The following is a 23,051-nucleotide window of genomic DNA, read 5'->3' on the forward strand; positions in this document are numbered from 1 at the left end:
CGCCCCCACCAAGTCATGTTGGTGAAGAGCTGCACTGCTTTCCTCCTGGCTGACTGTTAGTGAATCAGTAAATACGAGTCTCAATCAGAGGTGCATTAACATGCAAAATTTAAACATTTGCAAGTTTAAGCTATCCCTATCGATCATGTACATTATGATATAAAAATCTGTCTGTGATAAAACTGACAGATGAAGCCATCTAGGTTAACGACATCCAATTTTGTAACTTACTTATGAATCTAAAACTACTCTCCAACTGCTATCATGTTGACAATGAAGGCGAAGAACATTTTCAATTAGAACAACAATTAGAGATAACAGAACTAGGACCAAGAGGCTAATTCTCCAAACTTTTCGTTGGTCTTCCTTTTAATTATGTAAGCCATGTAAACAAGCAAACCAGGTGAACAAGAACTGTTATCCGGAAATGAAGGAAATGACGCTATGTTAATTGAGTTCCGGCTACAGCTGCCCTCGTCACCTTTCAACCATGCGTTCTGCCTCTCTACTCCACATACAGCTGAAACCTGTCCACTTCTCTCCGGCTTCACGCCTGCCACTGGAACCACGTGAATCCATCTCTCCCTTCCCACTCACCTGGGACCCCTTTCCAAATCTACTGTCCAAACTGCAGCCAGGATGACTTTTTTATTACACATACCTGATCATGTTACCTCCCTGCTTAAAACTCATTCATGGTTTGGTTTGTCTGTTGAAGTCCAGAACCCTGCACATCATCTCCTAGGCCCCCACCTGTCTTTGTAGCTAGGTGGCCACACTGGCATATGCCCTTTACTCAGGTGTCCCCCTGAGTAAAGTAACAGTGCCCCCTTGACTACTGACGTGCCTTGGTTTGGAGATGCAGTACCTGGCCACTCTCCTCTCTGCCCTCTCCTCTCCTCCCTCACTAAGCTCACTGCCCCAGGGCATCTGCCTCTGAGCCTGCCCAATCCTACCCATTCTACACTCTTATGCCCAATGGGCTCTGCTTTAGAAGCACTTACTACACCTAAAATTCAATAAGTACTTGTGCAATTACTTTTTAATGCCCACTCCCACCAGGCTCTGAAGTCCACGAGAACAGGAAGTTATCTGGCTGATTTGTTCACCGCCCTATCCTGCAGCTAAGCATGGTTCCTGAGACGCAGCGAGGGGGAGCGAGGGGGCAGCATGTAAGATACTGACTGAGACATCCCAGGGAGTAAGGTCACAGCAGTGTGGAAGGAGAGTGTGCTTTGGCTAAAGAGGCAGACTATCTATGATAAAAAGCATCTTAAAATACCCTAAAATTAACTAGGGAATGCGGAACAATCTGGTAGCAAATGAAAAAGAACATATACATGGGATCTTAACTATTTTGACTGTTCAGAGGACTTATCAGGATGAGTATGTATGTAAACGTTTATTCTGTGTCTTTAATAAGATGGAGCTTTTGGAGGAAAAATAACATTTCTTGGGATGCTGGGTGTGGAAGATGAAGAAGGGGGAAGAGCTGGGTTAACTCTGATGCTTCTCCCTTGAACGGCTGAGTCACACCACTAAAGGAGAGGAGGAGAGGAGGGCAGGAGGGGAACGCGGTGGGGCGGAGGGAGATCCCATGCTTGGTGCTGGGTGTAAAAGCTTGGGAAGCCAGCAGGACAGCTGCTAAACCTAACACAGATTTTGGACGTCAGTACCAGCCACAAAAGCGAAGGCCTCTGAAGCACATATGTTGTTCTGATGAACCCCAAGTGCTAAGTGTCATATAAATGTCTGTGCAGGCAGGTAAATCTTTATAGGGTGACACCAAGCAAAATCTGTTCAGAGAGCTATTAAACGGCTGCAACTCAATGAAAGATACATTCTGTTCCCTTGCTATTTAGGTTGTTAGAATGCTCCAGCGTGCTCTCCTGCAGTGAAAAGTGTCAGTCTCCGGAGTATAGTTCACTGTGAACAATTAAAGCCTGAGCCCCAAAAAACCTCAGGAAGCATGTGAAGAAATAATTTGATCTATTAATTCATCTGGCAAATATTTATGGAGTTTCTGCTACGTGGCAGGCACTGGGATGGACACTCAGGAAATATGTAGGGACAAGACCACATTGACCCAGTCACTCTGCCCAGCCAGAAAGGAAAGCAGCCGAATCCCAAGTAGTTGCAGAGGGAAACGCAGGCTGCTGGGAGGGGAGCGTGCATGTGACAGGGCAACCTGACTGAACCCGGGAGGTCAGGAAGCCACATCTGGACAAGTTACCCTGCAGACATAAGATGGGATGAGCTGAGAAGGGGCCTGGACTGCTGGCTGTGTTGGAACGTGGGCTGGAAGGAGGCGAGCACAAAGCCTGGCTTCCCAATACTGTAGACATGAGAGGGGTGGTCTGAACTGTGGATGGCAGAAGTTGGGATGGAGAGAAGTAGATGGAATTGAGAACATTCTGAAGGTAGGATGGCCAGGACTTGGTGACTCAGGGCTCAGTGTGAGCAGCTGGCAGAAGGTGGTGCTGCTCCCTAAGAGAAGAACTCGGGAAGAAGACGGTTTCCCCTGGACACACTGGGTGGTTTCAGGTGCTCATCAGCCACCCCAGGGGGTATGTCCAGGAGGCCGCTGAGTATGAAAGCTGACGCTCAAAAGTGAGAACTGGACAGAGACAAAGCTTTCAGAGCTACTAACACGACCTTTCGTGAATTCTGCTGTGGAGGGCTCCGGGTGGCTCTGGGCCGATGGACTCACTGGGCTGTTCAACAGGTCACAACTGCAGCACGCCGGGCCCTGCTCCGGGTGCTGGGCGTAGAGCGGTAAACCCAGCTGCCCCTAAGAAGCTTTCGTTCTAGTAGGGCCAGCAGATAAGAAACAAAAACATTTCTGGAAGGGCGGCAGGTGGGGACTAGTTCAGTCAGGCTCCCTTGCCAGTCTCCAAGGCCAGTGGGTCTCTGGCTCTGCTCTTCTTGGGGCAGCTGGTTGGCTCTTCCTGGGCTCCTGGAGCTGGGCCACATGGCACAGAGCTGAAATACTGGTCCCATTTTTCCTAAGAGCTTCCTGTAGTTTTCTGAGACAGCGTGAGTTGATGTTTCTTGAAACTAGAAGACCTAATGCACCCCCATCATTGTTTCTGGGTTTGGCGGGCCTGAGGCCTGAGGCACGTAGACAGCTAAGGCACTGACTCCCCACAATGGTGTGACTGTCAGTAAGTGCCATGCTATTGACCGGGCCCTTCCTGTAAACCTCAGCCGCAGCATGACTTCATCTGCACGGTAAGGCTTCAAAACGCAGGTAGAGTGCGCCGAGCTCCGCAAGGAACTTGTTAGAACTGTCAGACCACAGCCTCTGTTAGAAAGAAGTACCTGGGAAGTGGGTAAAAGTGATCTGTGGCACACAGGTGGGCTCCGACTGACTTATTATTATAGAAAACATCAAATGTTATTTGCTCCCACCATCTTATGTTGAAAACGCAAACTTTACTTCTCCAGGCAAAAATGATAATTACAGAGAATATCACCAATATGGGGGAAAATGCTGATGGTGTAATGTTAAGTGAAAAAAGCAGAATGTAAATATGTGCTCATATTATGATAAAAAAAATTCTATAAAACTTATATACGTGCACCAATAAAGTCCGCTTAGGAGAAGAAGAGTGGTGATGGGAAAAAATGGTCTGGTCTTTTTCTACGGTAAATTAGGATGGAAAATAACTGCAGAAAAAGAAACCCAACAATTTGTTCAAGTGGCTGCCCAGCTGAGAAACCCACTAAAGGAAAACCTAGATAAAAACTGGACTTTTAAAAAGGACAGTGTGGGCTATTTAGAAAACAGCAGCTGAAGGCTCTCTAGGTCTTTGGCATAGATGAAATAAGCCAGCCCACTTTCAACTAAGTCACCAACACAAAACCTGCATTTGTGCAAGCTCATGCCAGTGGGGCCACCAAGGTGCCAGGACTCGAGAAAGACTGCACCCTGGGCATCAAATGACCCATCTGTTGTGAAGGAGTCTTCCCTGAGCCTCAGCCAGTCTTCAGGGATCCCCTAGTTGGTTACAAACTCTTGCAGGAAGTCAAAAAGCCAGAATTTGGAACCAAGTGCTAGATAAGCTCCTATGATAGCCCAAGTTGAGAACAAAGAAAACTGTTCTCCATCATTAGGCTGTTCTCCTACACTCTTCCATTTTAAAGACCAGAAAATTGAGGTTCAGAAAGGAAAAGGAGTATGACGAAAACCACACAACAAGGCCCTGGCAAGAGAACCTGAATCTCCCCACTCCCTGTCCAAAGTGCGTTCTGCTGCCTGCTTGGGGTGACCTCTATGAATCCCAGCTCCCAGAGGGACTGCAAAGCCCACAGTGGACCTGAATTAGAATGCAAGTTCAGACCTGTTTCTGCTTTGCTTTGTTACAGTAGTTCTAGTAATGTCAGTAATCCATATGCTTGGTTGTAGCTAATTGGGCTACCACTTGCCCTTGGCTACAAACTTTAAGGGAAAGACTTGGCCAGAGGTCACTGGTTCCCTGGATGACCTGGGATGGGAGTGAGGCATTCTAGGTACCCTATTGGGGCCGTTCCTGAGAGTGGAATCAGTCTGCCCAGAACCACGAACATCCGTGTTGTCTGCAGAGCACACACAGGTTCTATTTCTTCTATTTCAGTGAAATGAGCAGGATTCTATACCAATACTAAAGGCAGCCCACAGAGGTGAGTTTCTGCACTTCCAAAAGCATGAACTAGAGGTTATGTGATGACTTTAGCAAAAGTGCATCTAGTTCCCATACCTACCCAAAGGCTGGGCATTGGAGAAAGCACATTCCAGAACTCCTTGGTTTCATGAGGAAGCTACCATTGATGGCAGAATTCTCTTAGGAAAGGCTGAAGCCAAACAGCTCTCCACACACAATGCCCACTGATGGGTTATGGAGCAGGGCATGGGCTTACCTGGAACATCAATCAATCTTTTGTAGACGTTCAAGAAGGCTGCCTCAGCTTCTTTGCTTCTTTTACTCAGTGCATCAATCTGAAAGGGAATGGAAGAGAAAAAGCAAAGAGCTCAAAATCTGTCAAGAGGTAATTTAAAAATCATTACACGTCTAGTAAGTTCCCACAACAAATGGGAGTCTGACTTCTCCATGTAAATGCCGGACAGCTGGGCCTTCAACCTCTCCAAGGAAATGTCTGCGAACATACAAAGGGGAGACGATCTGAGAGGGCCCAGCCCTTAAGGGTGCGTAAGTCAGGGGCAGCGCTTTGAGATGAAGCCATTGGCTACACTCCGTCCCATCACCCAACTGAGCATGGGCATTCTGTAGAGAAAATGGCCTTCCTGGTCTCTTTCCTTCTTCTGCCAGTATTTACTGAGAGCTGACTGTGTGCTGGGCACTATGTGGGAAGCGGGGCAGAAGGGGACAGCTCCCAGCCCCAGGAGCATGTGCGTCAGTAGGGGTACCAGGTATGCAAAGAAGCGATAAAATCTCAGCTGGGAAAGTGCTAGGTAAGCAGAGCCATGGGGACGCAGGGAAGGGACATCAAGCAGGAATGCAGGTAATGCTTGAGTGGTCCTCAGGAGCTGCTCACCAGGGTGGAGGTGAGAAACTACACGAAAGGGGAAGGACTCATGCAAACACCCAGAACTCAGCTCTTAAAGCTGGGGATTCACAGATCATCTGGAATAACTTTATGAAAGCCAAGAACTGTCCTCCTAGCTATACACCCCCTATACACACACACACACACACACACAGTTATGCATTCTATGTTAAGACACTCACATGTCTGCTAGTATCCTGTCCATAGAACTCAGATTAAGAACCTATGGATGGGGCTGTAACCCACCAGGGAATAGGGGGGTGTGCTGGGGTAGGAAGTTGGAAACATGGGAGCACTGGTGGGTGGTGAGACTGGATGAGTGAGGGGGTGAGATCAGAGTGCCGTCGAGGCATGTCGGGGATGACCTGCATTAGCCATGTCAGAGGATAAGGACGGAGGGGGCAAGAAGGAGGCAACCACCCAGAAGCTGCTGCCTCTGCCCCGGTGACTACTGTGCAGGGCAGCTGGGGTGGGATTGAGAAGAGGAGGGCCATCAGAGAGATTACTGTCCAACTGAGTTGATGCGAGGCACAGAGGAATGAGGGGAGTCAAGGATGAAGCCCAGGTTTCTAGCTAAGGCAAGGGACGAGTTTCTGTGGCAGTGGCCAGGACCGATTTGTCTCATGAACTAACCCAGCTAAGCTAGTTGCCCTCCAGTGTAAAGTCTATTCCTCAAAGAAAGGCGACTTCGGGAACCTGAGGACGCTAGACGCAGACCCACAGAGGCTCCGACTTGTTAGACTCAGTGCGCATTGTGCTCACATAACACATTTGCTGAGACAACAGATCACTTTTTACACCTGAAGAATGCAAGATGCTACATGCGCGAAGTTCATACTGGCTCAGGAAAAGGACACTAAATTATATATTCCTTCCGTCCCCTCACAGAATTATACTCTGTCTCCAATGTTATTAAAGAGGCAAAAGGATGTGGTTTAATTACAGGGCCTTTCACCTGAGACAAGCAACAATTTGTTGAAGGCTGAGAGAGGTCACCCGATTAAGGATGGGAAGACCCTGAGGAGCGGGACACAGGCGGGTGGGGGCTGAGTCTGCGGGAACCCAGCGCAGAGCAGACCAGCTCGGTGCACGCGTTTCCACATCTAACCACTGCGCCGCACAGTTGTTACTTAAAGTCAGTTGTTTGGAGCTCGGACACACGTTTTTCCTCCACAAAATAAGGCTGTGATTGAGGTGTTGGAGAAGTTTTCAGAATAATCCATAAGGACTACTTAAATATGACACAATAGTTCTCTTTATTTTTAAGATAAAATGTTTCCCCCCTCTGATTAGCAATTCATGCTTACTGTATAATTAGACAAATACTACAAATAAAGGGATTAAAATTATAAATCTGCTAAGCAGTGGTGAAAGTTGCCCTCAGATCTGTAGTTCCCTTCATTTCTTCCCCTAATTTAGAGAATATACAGTTAAACCAAATGTAGGCATATAGGGGAACTACAGAGACTGAAGACAGAGTAGTGGCTATCTAGGGTTGGGGACAGGGAGGACGGGGGTTCGGAGGATGACGACTGAGGGGTGCCCGGCTTCCTTCCAGGGTGACGAAGCACTCTACAACCGACCGTGGTGATGGGCACAACGTCATGGATACAGTGAAAGTCAGTGAACTGCAGTTTCAAATGGGTGGATTATGTGACTTGTGAATTGTCTCAATAAAGCTTTTAAAAACGTATGTGTGTTTGAATGAAACCATATGTAAAATTTCAGATTGTGCTTTGATTCACTAATATATCACTAATCTTTTAAAATATGTATTACAAACTTGGGAAAATGTCTTCATAGTACTATTTCAGCTGTAGCTAAGCACCATACGCACACACACACAGGGGTGAGCACAGTAGGTTACAGCTGTGCGTACGTGAGATGGTTAATAAGCTATCGCAATGATCGTAAGTCGCATACGAACAGCCATAAACCTACTTTGCCCACCACTGTAGATGTTGTGAGTGACAGTGGATTTGGCGCTGCCTCTCCAGATGTCTGGAACACATGCTGTGAGCCAGGCCTTTCTCTCACCTGAGAGTGCGTGCCCATGGGGAGCAGAGTGTCTGCCCAGGATGCAGGGCATTTGCCCTGGCTGCTCTCCGCATCTCTGGCCACAGAGGCCCTCGCTTCTCAGGTATCCTGACTGAGTGCACACAGGGTGGTTGCCTCTGTGGCGCACAAAGGATGGGATCTGGAAGGATCCTGAATGGCATCTTCAATCCCATCTGTGTGTTGACAGGACATGAATGGGAGGTGGGGGGCGGGGCGGGGGGGGGGAGGGGGCTGGCAATCTGCACAGCACATCTGGGCACTGTTGTGGTTGAACTGTGCCCCGGCCCAATACCTATGAACGTAACCTTACATTCAGGTCTTTGCAGGTGATCAATTAAAGATGAGGTCGTCAGGATGGGCCCTGATCCAATATGGCTGTGTCCTTATAAAAAGGGGAAATTTAGACACAGAGAAAGTCACCCACACACGGAAAAGTCCATGTGAACATCAAGGTGGAGATGGGGGTGATGTGTCCACAAACCAGGGACTCTCAAAAATCACCAGAAAACCAGAGGACAGGCTTGGGACGGACTCTCCCTCGCAGCCCTCAGAATGGACCAATCAGACCAACACCTCTACCCGGCCTTCCGGTCTCCAGAACTGGGAGAGAGTTCCGTTGGTCAAGTTGCTCACTCTGTTACAGCAGCCCTAGCAAATTAATACAGGAACCATGATTCTGAGTCCTCTTCCTGGACCATGAGGCTTCTTGAGGGGCGCTGAGGACTCCATGAGGCTGAGGTTCTAGTTGAAGAGGTCCCTCCAGCCCCCTTATAAGACTTTCAAACCCAGAATAATTTGTGGATTTTGGGAATTTTGATACTTTCTATATTTTTTCACTCTTTTGACCGCTCCCAATGTCTAGGGCTCAGCCTCGGAGTTGGACTTTTGGTCCACCCTCTGCCAGTCCCCTCTTCTCTGTGGTGGGCTTTCCTTTGCTGCCGCCAGGGATGTGCTACTTTTGTGTGTTCGCTTACTTAATGCCCTTCACTCGCATCTCCGCCTGCTGAAGACCTATCCGTGCGCTGGGGCCCAGTGAGAGCCCACCTTCCCCCAGAATAAGCATGCTGGGTTCCCTTCAGCAGGCAGGGTTCTGAGTTTGGACGGAGGAAGGGGGACACTGGAGCCCGGCTGGTCGCCTGTGCCCACCTCCCAGGGATGGGTGGTTTAGATGAGCTCTTGTGCTTGGACAGGAAAGGGCTCCATGACAGTGACTTTGTCATGTCCAAGAGCTTTCCTCTGGGTCCAAGGCCACAGCCTGGGAAGGGAGCCCTGTCTGTCCTTTAATCGTTCTGTGAGTTGGGTGGAAACAGAATATCATCCTCATCTCCATGTCTTCCACCCTCCGGGCCTGCCTGCTGCAGGTGCTCGGGCCCGTGTGCCGCCAGTCTTTGAGACGGCAAGCCGGGGCTCATTCTGGCAGTCCCCTCACATGAGGGGAAGAGGTCTGTGAATCAGAAGAGGTTTGGGGTGAGGTCTTAAGGTACAGATGGTTAAAAGTAGGCACTGAAGTTAGACATTCTGGCTACTTACTGTGCAAAGACACCCTGTGTAGAGATTCTTCCTACAATTCCCACTCCCTTAAAGTCATTTTGAGGAAGAGCAAGGACAGGTGGCAGGACTGGGGCAAATCTGGAGAAGCTCTCACTGTGCCCTGGCCTTGGGTAAGACCTGTTCTGCTCCAGGGATCAGCCTCCTCTCCTGCCACACCTCACACTCCAGCCACACCCGGTTACTCCCAGTTCCCTGAATAAATGAGCAATTTCCCGCAGCCTGGAAGGCGCCTCCTAGGAATGCTCCTCTGATCCTTGAGACTCAGCTGATCCGACTCTGCTGCAGCCACTCCCATCACCATATGGGATTGTTCCAGAACTGCAGATAATGCTCCCTTGGAAGATCCTAAATTCCTTGAAAGCCCAAACTATGCTTTCATCTCAAAAGCCTTCTTTTCCAAAGATCAGAATATAGTAGGTTTTCACAACATTTTTATTGTGAATAAAAATTTATCTAAATTGGTCAACAAGAGAGCAACTGGTTAGGGTATCCATTTTTAAATCTTTATGAAAATGCTTAATATAGAGAGAACCCCAAAGATCCCACCAAGAAACTACCAGAATTGATAAATGAACCCAGCAATGTAGCAGGATACAATATTAATATCCAGAAGTCAGTTATTTTTATATGCCAATAATGAACAGAAAGGGAAATTAAGAGAACAATCCCATTCATAATTGCTTCCAAAAGAATAAAATACCTAGGAATAAACCTAACCAAGGATGTAAAAGACCTGTACATGAAAATTATAAGACACTGAAGAAAAAAATCGAAGATACAAATAAATAGAAACACATATCGTGTTCATGGATGGGTAGAATTAACATCATGAAAATGTCCATGCTACTCAAAGCAATCAATAAATTCAATGCAATTCCTATAAAGATTCCAGTGATGTATTTCACAGAACTAGAACAAATATTTCAAAAAATTACATGGAACCACAAGAGGTCCCGCATAGCAACAGCGATCCTGAGAAAGAAGAACAAAGTTGGAGGAATCACGCTACCTAGTATCAAACTATAATATAAGGCCACAGTAATCAAAACAGCCTGGTACTGGCAAAAAAGCAGACACACAGATCAATGGAACCGAATAGAGAGCCCAGAAATAAACCCACACCTTTAGAGTCAATTAATATTCAACAGAGGAAGCAAGCACATACAATGGGCTAAAGATAGTTTATTCAATAAATGGTGTCAGGAAAATTGGACAGATACATGCAGAAAAATGAAACTAGACCACCTTCTTACACCACACACAAGAATAAATTCAAAATGGATCAAAGACTTAAATGTTGACCCCAAACCATAAAAATCCTAGAAGAAAAAACATAGGCAGCAAATTTCAGATATTGCTTGTAAAAAATTTTTTATCAGATATATCTTCTCAGACAAGGGAAACAAATGAAAAAATAAACAAATGGAACTACAGCAAACTAAAAAGTTTTTTGCACAGCAAAGGAAATCATCAACAAAATAAAAAGAACCCACAGAATGGGAGAACATATTCACCTGTACATCTGATAAGGGGTTAGTATCCAAAATTTATAAGGAACCTATAAAACTCAACAGCAAAAAACCAAACAACCCAATTAAGAAATGGGCAAAGGACCTGAACAGACACTTCTCCAAAGAGGACACACAGATGGTGATTAGACATATGAAGATGCTCAAGGTCACTAATCATCAGAGAGATGCAAATTAAAACCACAATGAGATACCATCTCATACCTGTCGGAATGGCCATCATCAATAAATCAACAAACAACAAGTGTTGGTGAGGATGTGGAGAAAGGGCTTTGGCACTGTTGGTGGGAATGCAGATTGGTGCAGCCACTGTAGAAAGCAGTGTGGAGATATCTCAAAAAATTAAAAATGGATCTGCCTTTTGTCCCCACGATCCCACTTCTGGGAATACAGCTGAAGGAACCCGAAACACTAATTCAAAAGAACATAAGCACCCCTGTGTTCATTGCAGTGTTATTTACAATTGCTAAGATATGGAAGCAGCCCAAGTGTCCCTCAGTAGATGAGTGGATAAAACAACTATGGGACGTTTACACAATGGAATTCTACTCAGCCATAAAAAAGAAGAAAATTTTACCCTTTACAACAGTATGGATGGACCTGGAGAACATCATGCTAAGTGAATAAGCCAGTCAGAGACAGACAAATATTACATGATTTCCCTTGTATGTGGAATCTAATGAACAAACCGACTCACAGGCGAAACAAAGAGACTCATTTATAGAGAGCAAATGACAGCTAGTGGGGGGGGGTGGGCAGTTAGGAGGTGGAGGAATTGAGCAAAAAGGAAAAAGGACTCATGGACATGGACAGCAGTGTGGTGATTGCTGAGGGGAATGGGGTACAAGGGGACTAAATGGTAATGGAAAAAATACAATAAAGATTAAATTAAAAAAGAAATAAAGACAGATTTGTAAAAAGAAAATGCTTAACATGTAAAGAGTTCTCTGTTCAGGGAGGCTTTGTTCCACGTGCTGCTATGACGACAGCCTCTGGGCTGGAGCGAGCACCCTGGAAGCATCATTCCCACCGCACACTCCAGAGAGTGCTCGGCAAGCAGGGCCTCACTCTCCCGAGATGCCCAGGGGCTTCTACTGCAAGCTTCCTGGATCCTTCGGCTACCCTTCCAGCAACATCACATTATAATCCTGAGTTTGGTTTTTCTGTAACATCAATTAAATTAAAAAATAAAGGTCTATTTAAAGGCTCTAAATCTCAAACAATCAATATTGGCTTACAGTACATGAAAACTCAGAGGACATGTTTGCAGACAAGTTCATGGAAATCAGCTGCGAGATTTAGAAGGGGTGAGAAGGTGCCCACAGAGCGGCACTGTGGAGTTTGGGGAGTCACGTGGTGTGCTGAATCACTGCTCCCAGGCACGGTCCACCCTCCTTGTAGGGGTCATTGCACATCTCTGCCCACTGCCACGTGACTTGCGGGGTAACAGCACCTTCCATGTGGGTGCTTCCCGCCCCGCTGACATCAGGCTTGACTACGCGAATTGCTGTGACCAACAGAATACAAGTGACGGTGCCACATGCCACGTCTGAGCTGAAGACTTAAGAGAGACTGCATGGTTCAGCTATTGCACTTTCTCCCTCTGCTGTGAGTCCAGCAGGACCTGACAGGAGCTGCTTCTTCCACTGGAATCTGGAACGAAGACAACACATGGTGCTGGAGCCGTCACGGCCAACCACAGCCACATGTGAACTATGATGGGGAAACAATCTTCCACTTTCACAGGCCACTGAGACAGGGGCTGCTTGTTACTGCAGCATGACTGGGTAAAGCAGTCTATTTCAAACCCTAGGAGACCAACACATGTCTAGGAAGAGAGCACAAAGGAAAAATAAATAATAAACGGCCGATATTGTGAGGGTCAAAGCGTTTTTGTCTGTTTTGCAGTTTGATCGTTTTTGCCGGGAAGGGCAGGGGAAAGGTGCACGACGAGGGAGGAAGGGCACAGGGCTGGAAGTCAGAAGGCGGACTGAAGAAGACATGGCTGCACCACGCATCTGGGGATGCTGAGCCAGCTATGAACCCTCCGCCTCTTTGAAGTTTATTTTCTATGTCTAGGAAAATGGAATGACAGGAATGCCTGCCTTGTAGGAACGCTGGGAGAATAGCATGGGACAGAAGATGTGACAATAGTTCAGAGCTACTCACCAGCTAGTTTTCAATGATGGTGACGAATTATTGACCCATGATGTATTTAGAAGGAGAAACATCATGCAAATATGTCTAAATTAAGCATCAAAATTTCAGAAGGCCAGTTAGAGGAGAATTCAAAGTCTTATAGTACAAAAGAAACTGTTCTTAAAAGAATTAACCTGTTAAGACTGTCTCTTACACAGTATTTACAGTGGCTGCTACAACTTTTTAGGGGTATGCTTCTTCTTAAAATGATATTCCCTGCAGAAAATCCCTCACCCACCTATAAGTCAGAGCATGAATGGTTTTGAGGCTGTGGGGGTTGTTATTCGAATTTTCAATAGGAGTCTCCAGTTTTCTGCAGAAGGGAATGTGGGGAGAAGAGGTACAAGCCTGATTTTTAGCTGGAAGACACTTTGCTTAGAACTGAAAATAAGATAAAATAGTATAATATTTACAAATGTGTAAATCTTCTTTTTCCTCCAGCCCTAACCACCAATCAACAAGAAATCCTGTTTGTTTGGCCTCAGAAGCCAGATTTCAGCATTAAAATCTCTTTCCCTCCTCTGATGCTTTAGCCTTGACTGCAGCTCCCTAAGATTTCCAGTTTGGACGCTATAGCACAGTACCCACTGGATCTCCCTAACTGCAGCCTCTCCTTACCACGGAGCATGACGTGTCCTTCACGGTGCTCATTACCCTAGAGCCCAGAGAAGACATGTGGCCACCATGCCCTAATGGCTTCCCCTCACTCCCAGACTACAACCCACGTCCTCAGGCTGGGGTTCCAGACCCCTTCCCTGCATGGCTGTTGCTCATGCTGCCAACTGACCATGCTCCCTTCTACATGCCATGTCCCTCACACACGACTCCAGGGTTTTACACCCTAGGTACCCTGCCCTTCACCCCAGGCACCAGGAATCCAGTTCTCCCTTCATGAGTCAGCCTAGGTGACGCCTCCTTTGTGGTGTCCCCCAGACTTCCCCAGGCACCACGGGTCAGTTAGTCCTTGAGCCACCTGAGCTCTGTAAGTCCCTCTCTGCCCACTTCTCACACTGCATGGTGATGACTCATGTCCGTGAGCTTCCTCTCCATCTCCCTGTGGTCTGTCCCAGGCCAGAGAGCAGCACCTTTTCCTTGGCCCCGGGCACTCAGGTCTTGACTAGAGCAGGAAGCTGCCTGGGAAGCGTCTGTGAATGAACGCAGGTGGATTTGAGGCAGAGCACGCTGCATAGGCCAAGGAATTCCTTGAAACTTCCTGTTGAATTCTGCAGCATTGATTACTTTGGAAGATCAGAGTGAAGAAGGCAGTTTCCTATAATTAAAAGCTTTAAGAAAAGCTTTAACTACCCACCAGAGTTTAGTCTAGTCTAAAAAGTGGGAAGTCGTGACAGCCCAGCTCTGATCTAGTTTAAGGAAGGACGAACTGTTCGAACTGTTCGTGTTAGAACAGAGAGCCCTGGCAAGGCCGCGTCCGCTGGGGAAGGGCAGGGAGGGGCTCAGGGGTTGGAGAAGTAGCCAGGTGATATCATCTTGAAAGAGGAGAAAAATGAGACCTCTTCATGGGCTTTTGGTAAGTACAGTTGTCCGCCCCCCACATATCCTGTGGGGGTCCATTCCAAGGCCCCCAGTGGATACCTGAAATGTCAGGTAGTACCGAACCCCATATATACCATGCTTTTTCCCCTACACATGCATACCTATGATAAAGTTTAATTTGTAAGTTACGCAAGTACGATATTACCAACAATCATAAACAGGACAATTACAACAATATGCTGTAATGACAGTTACGTGAGCGTGTTCTATCAGGTAAATTAGGGGAGCTGGAACAGGAGCACTGAGCTGCTGCGATAGCTCATCTGGTAACTGAGACCACCACTGAGTGACTGAATGCGCAGGGCCTACAGCACGCAGATGCTGGACAAAGGGGTCGTCCGGGTCCAGAGTCCAGGGAGGGACGCAGCGGGACGGTGCTCACACCACTCAGAATGGCGTGACATCGAAAACTTCCGAATTGTTTATTTCTGCACTTTTTTCTTCAATAGTTTTGCACTGTGGCAGACCCCAGGTGCCTGAAACCACAGAAGGTGAAGCTGCGACTCACTGTACTAAAAGGGAATGTATGCAAAGTGCCTGCAACTGGGCCCGGCTCTTGGCGGGCATGGAGTGCTCTTGCAGCTGCTTTTATTACGGAGCGCTCTGTCTGTACACAGGCGACCCCCAACCTCCCGGAGTCTGGGGGCTGCAACAGCTGCGCACTCAGTGCACAGTGAGAGGGTGCTCGCACGTGCACTCTGCGGTACCCGAAGCGGGCTGCTGCGGGTGCCCCAGAGCGGCCCGGCTGGTCAGCCCCCGCAGGCCGCACACTGGGTGTTCCATCACATCAGCTGTGAGGCACAGACACAGACAACGGCTGGACTTTTACAAGGGCCCTGGAATCACCAAAAAAGTACGAAACAAAAAGAATGGCCTTGATGCTGGCCCACGGCTGTGTATTTGGAAATAGCAAAGGCTCATCTTTCCAGGGGGTTGCCAGAGCCTTGCCAGGCACAGGCAGGACAGTGCCGCACAGGGCCAAGAGCCTGGATACAATGTCAGGAGAGCAGGGTTGAGTCTCAGCTCCAGCACAAACGTGGAAGTAGTACCTTAGCTGCCGAATTAACCTCTCTGTGCCTCAGGTTTTTTGTCTGCAAAGTGGGGAGAATAAATCTCAGTTGCTGTGAATGGTGAAGGAGTCGCCATACTGGCAGCACCACTTCTCAGATGCAGAAACCAACTAAGTCACTCAGAACCAGGCCCCTCGGCAAGGATACGACTCTCCCTACCCCAAGGACATGCAGACGCCTCAGCACCGGTGCTTCAAGGCTGGGGACAGGGCCCAAGGCCACACAGGTAGTAGAAAGAATGTGCGCTTTGAAGGAACAGAGCCTTGGGTTTGAACCCAGCCCTGCTTGCTGAATGACCTGACGGCGGGTTACTTACACCCTTTCTGCCTTGGTCTCTTCATCGGTTTGGTGAATAATTCCCTCCTTGCTGAGGTGTCATGAAAATAAAATGTTAAGACCCTCCCACATCAAATGTCTGGGACAGTATAAAATATACAGAAACCGAGTAAACAGCAAAAAGTCCAGATCCAGCATTCTTCTCCCACCACATCACAGTTGCTCCCCTTTGCTATCAAACCAAGCATAAAGCCAAAGCGATTAAAAGTCTTGGGGGACACAGACACTTAAACAACATTTAATATACCACAGTGGCAACGGTGCAATCAGAAACAACCCACTAGACTATACCCTGGGAATTTACAAGCTAATGATTTAGAAATAAACATGGCCCATTAACATAATTTTCCAATCGATGTGCTCTGCTGGACTACAGGCCAATAAGATCAGCAAGAGCTGCAGCAACATGAGAGAAGAGTTTTGTCTCACTCTATGTCTGGCTGCAGAATTCTTTCAAGAGCAAAACATGATTTGAAGAGCCACGTGGACTACCAGAAGTCAACAGAGAATCACCAAGCTCCTGTCCAAAACAGGCGTGGACGCAGCCACAGCTTGGAAGTTCTAATTTTAACTGACCACGGCCATGTAAAAGGAGCAGGCATATCTTCTGAAGGAAGATCACAGCAGCAGAGCCCAGTCATTCTCCTCTAGGTACACATTTACTTAACGCTGGGCAAGCACTCCTCCCGCCAGCGTGAGAGTTCCAGTGAGGAGACCAGAGAAGACACAGTGTGTATGGGGCGGGGTGAGCCCTTCTCCCAGTACCCCGGTCACCTCCGGAGCAACGTGGAGAGCAGAGGGATTGCAAACAGGTATGGGAACCCACTGCCACCACCAACTTTGTTTCTCGAGGTCATGCTCCTCAATGATTTGTGACACCCAGGTGGAATTCAGTGAGGAAGAGTCATATCCATGATACTCCCCGTCACGGACAACTGAACAGGACTTACTAGAAATCCCTGCACTGCCCAAAGCAGACAGACCAATCCCGCAGGCTAGTTCTGGCTACAAAGGCAGTGCAGCGTAGACCTGGGTAATGACACAAAACTGCACCTTACATACACTGACAGAAGTACTCCTCAGCTACCCCCGCCCTCACCCCTGAAAGTTTCTAAGAAACGAAAACCAGAGAAGTCCAGGAGAAGAGACACTGCCACGAAGGACGAGTGGGGACTGAGGATGTGAGGCCACGGAGAGAAGACCCGTGGCAGAGGACAATATGACAATAATAGTGAAGACAGTAAGAATGGCCCCAAGCATGTCTACCTTCCTTTGCAGGCACGTCTTTCACGTACCTCTCCCATCTGCTGTCAACATATACCTAAAGGGTTCTTTTGGGGAAGAAGGATGAGCTAGCTTCTCCCCCCACAGAGTGACAAACCAGAATCAACAGGTAGAAGCCACAGGAAGGCAGATCGCAGCTTCACGGCAGGAAAATCTCTGCAAACAGCAGAGTGCTTCAGACGTGGAACGTGCTGCCTGCCTGTCTCACTTACCAGTCTGTTCACTCCCTCACTTGGTCAATAAAATCATTTCCGGGCTGGGTAAAATGTGCCTGGGGGTGCACTACTCTATCCTCTTGGGGCAAAGCCTGCCACTTGCACTCTCAGGAGGCCTCAGGAGGGGGGGTGCTGTCCCGCTGCCCCTCCACAGGTAAACTACAGATGATGAATGCCTACCTAAGATTTTTAAAACACCATCTTTGGGAACAGGTGATACATGTATACAGTAGACAATTTTAAAGGTGTAAAAACGTATGCGGCATGCAGCAAGGTTGCACAGTGCAAGATCAATACACAAGTACCAATGGTCTCTCTGTACACCAGCCGTAAACCATCTGAAAGTGAAATTCGGAAACGTTCATGGACTGGAAGACTGAGTATCGTTAGGATGGCAAAAGTCCCAAATCGATCTATAGGTTCAGTGCGAGGCCTACCAACATCCCAACTGGCTTCCCTGCAGAAATGAGTGAGCCGATCCTGAGATTCACAGGGAAATGCAAAGGATCCAACACAGACCAACAAACTTCTTCTGAAAACTAAGTTGAGGACTCACCCTTAACAATTTCAAAACCAAGTACAAAGCTACCAAACGGTGGCAGTGATGGAAGGACAAACACACAGATCCGTGGGACAGAGGCCCTGAAATGAACCCTCACGCGGTGGCTCACCGGCTCCGACAGGGAGCAGACGCTGCCGGCGCCACCAGTGACCCACACGCCAAAGCACGCGGTCGAACCCTCCCTCTCACCGTGCATAAACTAACTCCAAGTGAGTCAAAGGCCAAAGTGTAGGAGCCCAAACTACGAAACTCTAAAAGGGACACAGGTATAAATGACCTTCCTGACTGCAAAAGCGCAAACAACAGAAGAAAAGTAAGCAAATTGGATTTCATCAAATTTAAAACTTTGTGCTGCAAAGGACACCATCAAGAAAATGAAAAAGATACCCCACAGAATGAAAGAAAATTTCTGCAAATCATTTATCTGATAAGGTATTAGTACCCAGAACACGTGAAGATCTCTTGTAACTCGACAGTAAGAAGACAAATAACTAAATTAAAATAGACAAAGGATCTGAATGAGCATTTCTCTAAGGAAGACATACAAGTGGCAATAAGCACATAAAAATGAAAACATACATCTATGCATAAAATTGTGTGGGAATGTTCACAGCAGCATTATTCATAATAGTTAAAGGTGGCAAAAACCTAAATGGCCATCAATCGATAACGGATAAACAAAGGTGGCATATGTACAGTGGGCGACTTTTCAGCCCTGAAAAGGCATGAAGTGCTGATACCTGCTACAATATCAATAAGTCTTGAAAACAATATGCTAAGTGAGAGAAATCAATCACGAAAGACTACGTATTACATGATTTTGTTTCTATGAAATGTTGAGAATGGTCGATCGACAGGCATGGAAAGTACATCAGTGGTTGCCAGGGGTGGGGTGAATGGGGAGTGACTGCTAAGGGGTACGGATTTCTTTTTGAGGTGCTAAAAATGTTCTGGAATTAGATAGTGGTGATGGTTGTGCATCTTTGTGAATACACCAAAAACCACTTAATTGTAAAAAGAAAATAAGAGTACCTGCCCCACCCCCAAGCATAAGCATACAGTGAAAAGTAGGTCTCCTTCCTATCCACATTCCCGTCACCCAGTTGCTTGGCCTACAGGCAAAGGTTCTCTTGTGTGTCTTTCCAGAAATACTTTATGCATTTATAAGCATCTGTATACACACACTTCCTTTAAAAAATGGCAGAGTATTATAGATACTGTTCTGCACGTTGTGTTGTGCACGCTTAAGGCAGTTTCCAAGATGACAGAAGATCAGCGTCCTTCATGGTGGGAGGGGGTGAGGCTTTGTGGGTAAGGGGAGTCCGAGAAAAGACAAAGACTCGCTGACACAGAACGGGGCCTGTTCAGAGAAGCGCAGGATCCTCTGTGCCTGGAGCAGAGGAGCTGGGTGGGGAGACAGGAGGCTGAAGAGCAGCAGGCAGAGGCTGGACGGCTCAGCCAGGGGGCGGCAGCTTTACATTGAAAGGCATTGGGAGTCCCCGAGAATGTCAGTCAGCAGTGACATGAAATGATCCCTCTGGAAGGGCAGGCGACTCCACCGCAGGCTGGGAGATGGTGAAAGGGTGGCCGTGAAAGGAGAGATGGGGAATTCATGTGTCAGGAAGGAGGGAGCCAATCTGAGGGAGGCGAGGAAAGCAGAACTCACAGGATTTGAAGGGAGGCATGGATCCTCCCAGAGTTCTGGACAGGGTGACTAGGGGCTGGTCACCTCCCTTGAGATGCAGAACACAGAGGTGAGTGTGTTTGGGGGGAGGTGAAAGTTTTAAGTTTGTGAGAGGCCCAAAGGGGGAGCTCCAGGGGACATGAGGTTGGAAGGGAGGCCCAGGCCCAAGAGAAAGGTTTGGGACCATCAGCCTGTAAGTGGTCCAGATGAGGTTTCTCAGGGAACACAGACGGAGAGGCATGCAGTGAGAGCCCCAGAAGGCGGGGGCTGATTCCTGGGGGAGCACCAGTATTTAAGAGGTGGAACTAGAACGACCTTTATCCAGCACTGCTCTATAGCATGACCTTTAAACATATACGTGTGTCTCCACTCTGCAGGGCAGATTTTGTATTACAAGGAGGCGGCACAGAGAAGCTAAAATGACTCATTCAAGGTCACACTGGTAAATGATGATGTCAGGATTCAAATCTAGATCTGTTCAATTTCAAAACCTATGATTTGTCTGTTTGGTTTTCTCTGTTACTCTAAACTGCCTCCCCAGGAAGGAGCCACCCAAGGGGCAGGCGGGAACGCTGGAGAGAAGCCAGGCCAGAGAGCGAGAAAGGAAGGAGCAGTGTATGTGCCCCGTGCCCCAGGGTCTGGGCCCAATACGGATGCTGCTAGGAAGTGCTCTCAGGCGTGCCCTGCAGGCCCACCGCAGGACGCTGCCGTGCTCCCAGGGCCGTCCCAGGGCCATGGCACTGGTCTCCACTTTTCCACAGAACACACACTCGGTTTGCTGGGGAGGATGTAAGGCCCTGTGTCTCCAGGCCAGACTTGTTCTTCCAAGTCCCTAGACACCACAGGTCTCAGGCCTGAGGATGAATGGGGCTTGGGGATTGGGGTGCGGGGGGGCTATGTGGACCAGGGTGGGCTCTGAACCGGGAATGGAAGGGCTCACTGAGGAGCCCAGCCCTGTCCCAGGTTGGTGTCCAGGCTCCTTCCCCAAACAGCCCTATAAACCAGTCTCTTTCCTTTTCATGCTCCTATTGTAATCTGGTAGGGTTCTCTCTCCTTGTTATGCTGGAGAATAAAGTGTAATCTCACAGGTCTGCCCCTCTGCTCCTACTTCTGAAGCAACTTCAAGACACTTCTCAAGCTTTCAGGCTTTGGATTCAGACATTGGAGTTCAAGTCTCAGCTCTAAGGCTGATGAGCTGAGTGGCATCAGGCAAGTTGCTTGACTTCTCTGGGCTCGTTTTATCCTCTCTACAGAAGTGATCATAAAAAGCTCTCTGGGCTGAGCTGCTGTGCGGACTACATGAAATAACTTATGTGAAGCTTCTGGCACACAGCCAGAGCTGAAGAGACTCTCCTTCATCTCCCAGGGGGCTGCACTCAGTCTGCCATGTTTCAGAGGAACCTGCTCTCCAGCTTGGTCTCCGTTTCCTACTAGAGGCCTGGGAGAGGAGGCAAGGGACGAGGCCAAGGAGCAGCCCCAAGCAGTAGCAGAACAAGAGGGTGAGGTCAGTGCCAGTCCCCAGGGAAGTAGGGAGCTGGGAGGCTGCTGGCCCACCAGGCCAGGTTGCTTCTTCCTGGCTGGCAACTTAGAAGGCTGTGGAAGTTGTTACTTAGAGGGGCACAAATGAACAAACACCAAGTCCGAATTTTTACTTTTAAATTAACAGTGGTCATGCCCCTTCCACAGAGGTAAGTGGAGTAAGTATTTGACAGAGTCCAAACAACTGGGCTCCAACCCATGACAGCACTCAGTCCACTTCTGATCCCGAGGGCGGCTGTGTGGCTCATCTGTGCCTGCGGCAACCAACACGTGCCTGCAAGTTCCTGGGGGTGGGCGCCTTCAGGCTGGGAACACTTGCTGGAGGTGGTGAGTATTTAGTGACAAGAGGGTGGCATTTGGCTGGACATAACGAGGTTGGAGGGAACCAAGGGCCTATAACTGGGGGGCAACAGGCCTCCCCTCCAGGAGCCCACTCTGCTCTTCAAACTTGTGACTGCCCTCCCAGCCACTTGCTCTGGTTGGCGGTAATGTCTCAGGGAAGGCAGCATGAAGTCATCGACGTGGTGGTTTGCAGATGTAAAATGCTGTGCAAGTAACTATTAGCTTAGGGAGCAGGGCCGCAGCCTGAAACAGACTGGGGAGTGGTGCAACGAGGGCTGTCCACACACAAGCAACAGAACTCCTCCGGGTTCTCAGCTACCAGGGGCCACCAGTGTCCCTGCGCTCCCTCCTCAGAGTCACACACATACGCTCACTATCCTCCTTTTGACCGTATGGTACTTGGTGTCAGTTTCATTTAAGGACTTACTCCATTAAATTGATGGAACATTGGTAAAACCTAATTAACATCCAGATTAAGTTTTTCTAGGGGAAGCAAGATCTGCAGAAAAATAAAATACCCTAGTAATTTAAATTCCATGGTATTCAAGTAAATACCACATGACTGAACATTACAAGTTGAATAATTTTAGCCCAGGAAAAATAAAACTATTAGTTAGTCTATTCTTACAAATAGTACTTCTGATCCTCATTCAAATCTATTCCCCCAAACCATCACAGCCATCATACGAGGAAAGGGAGGCACTGAGAAGTGAGCTGACGTGGTGAAGGCCAAGGTCACCGACTTGAGACAAGTCAGGCCTCAAACCTAGCCCACCAAATCTAAGTCTTGTGCTCTTGCCTTCCTATCACAACTGCCTCCGCGTGTCGCATGATCCCCTAAATGGGGCTGGAAGTATAAACAGACAGAACAGAGCCTTTTTTATTGATAGAGAATGCTTTTGATTTATATACTGGGGGTATTAACTCTCTATGCCCCCACCCATCCCCTTGCCTGCTCATCCAATCCACCATCCATCCCCACCCAAACACCCACCCACCTACCCATCCATCCATCCCCACCCAAACACCCACCCACCCACCCACCCACCCGACCATCCTTTATCACAGGCCAGCTATGAGCCACCTGAGGATGCAGATCCTGCTCTACTGTTAAGCTCCGTGAAAGCAGCATCTGCATTAATTACTCACTATCAAGTGCCAGGGTCTAGGTCAGGTCTAGCCTGGCATGCAGTAGATGTTCAGTAAGTACTGGATGACAGAATGAAACACTAAACCTTGTTCTGTAGAAGCTTATGGTCCGGCAGGGCAGACTGACATGAAGAGTGGGGCATAATGCAGCGTGACCAGGGTCAGGGCTGTAAACAGAGCAGTACAGCAGCTGAGGGAGGCATGGTGGCGCCCGCTGAGGTGACTCCCAATCAGATGGTCACAGGATCACTTTGGGGCTCCATCGCATGGGTTCTCTGACACAGACCCTGTTTCCTAAGCTGTCAAGGACCAATGGGTGAGTCCTGGGGCGCCCTTTGGGCACTGGCACCAGTCTCTTCATCATGCGGGACCTCGAATTCCTTACTTGTGACCCTCTAGTCCTTAGAGCCTCTGGTCAACTCGGCCAACATA

At 48.1% G+C, this 23,051-nt stretch overlaps 1 protein-coding gene across 10 annotated transcripts in view; it reads right to left on the reverse strand.

The window, feature by feature from the left end:
* CUX1 (cut like homeobox 1) overlaps positions 1 to 23,051 on the reverse strand; it is a 366,222-nt gene that overhangs the window by 159,309 nt on the left and 183,862 nt on the right. For all 10 annotated transcript variants that reach the window (XM_053930362.1, XM_053930359.2, XM_053930356.2 and 7 more), the window contains one exon: positions 4,900 to 4,978. In XM_053930362.1, the coding sequence (XP_053786337.1) occupies positions 4,900 to 4,978 (79 nt within the window). The remainder of the gene's footprint in view (positions 1 to 4,899; positions 4,979 to 23,051) is intronic.

This window comes from Desmodus rotundus, chromosome 1 (genome assembly GCF_022682495.2).
Source record: "Desmodus rotundus isolate HL8 chromosome 1, HLdesRot8A.1, whole genome shotgun sequence".
NCBI lineage: Eukaryota > Metazoa > Chordata > Mammalia > Chiroptera > Phyllostomidae > Desmodus > Desmodus rotundus.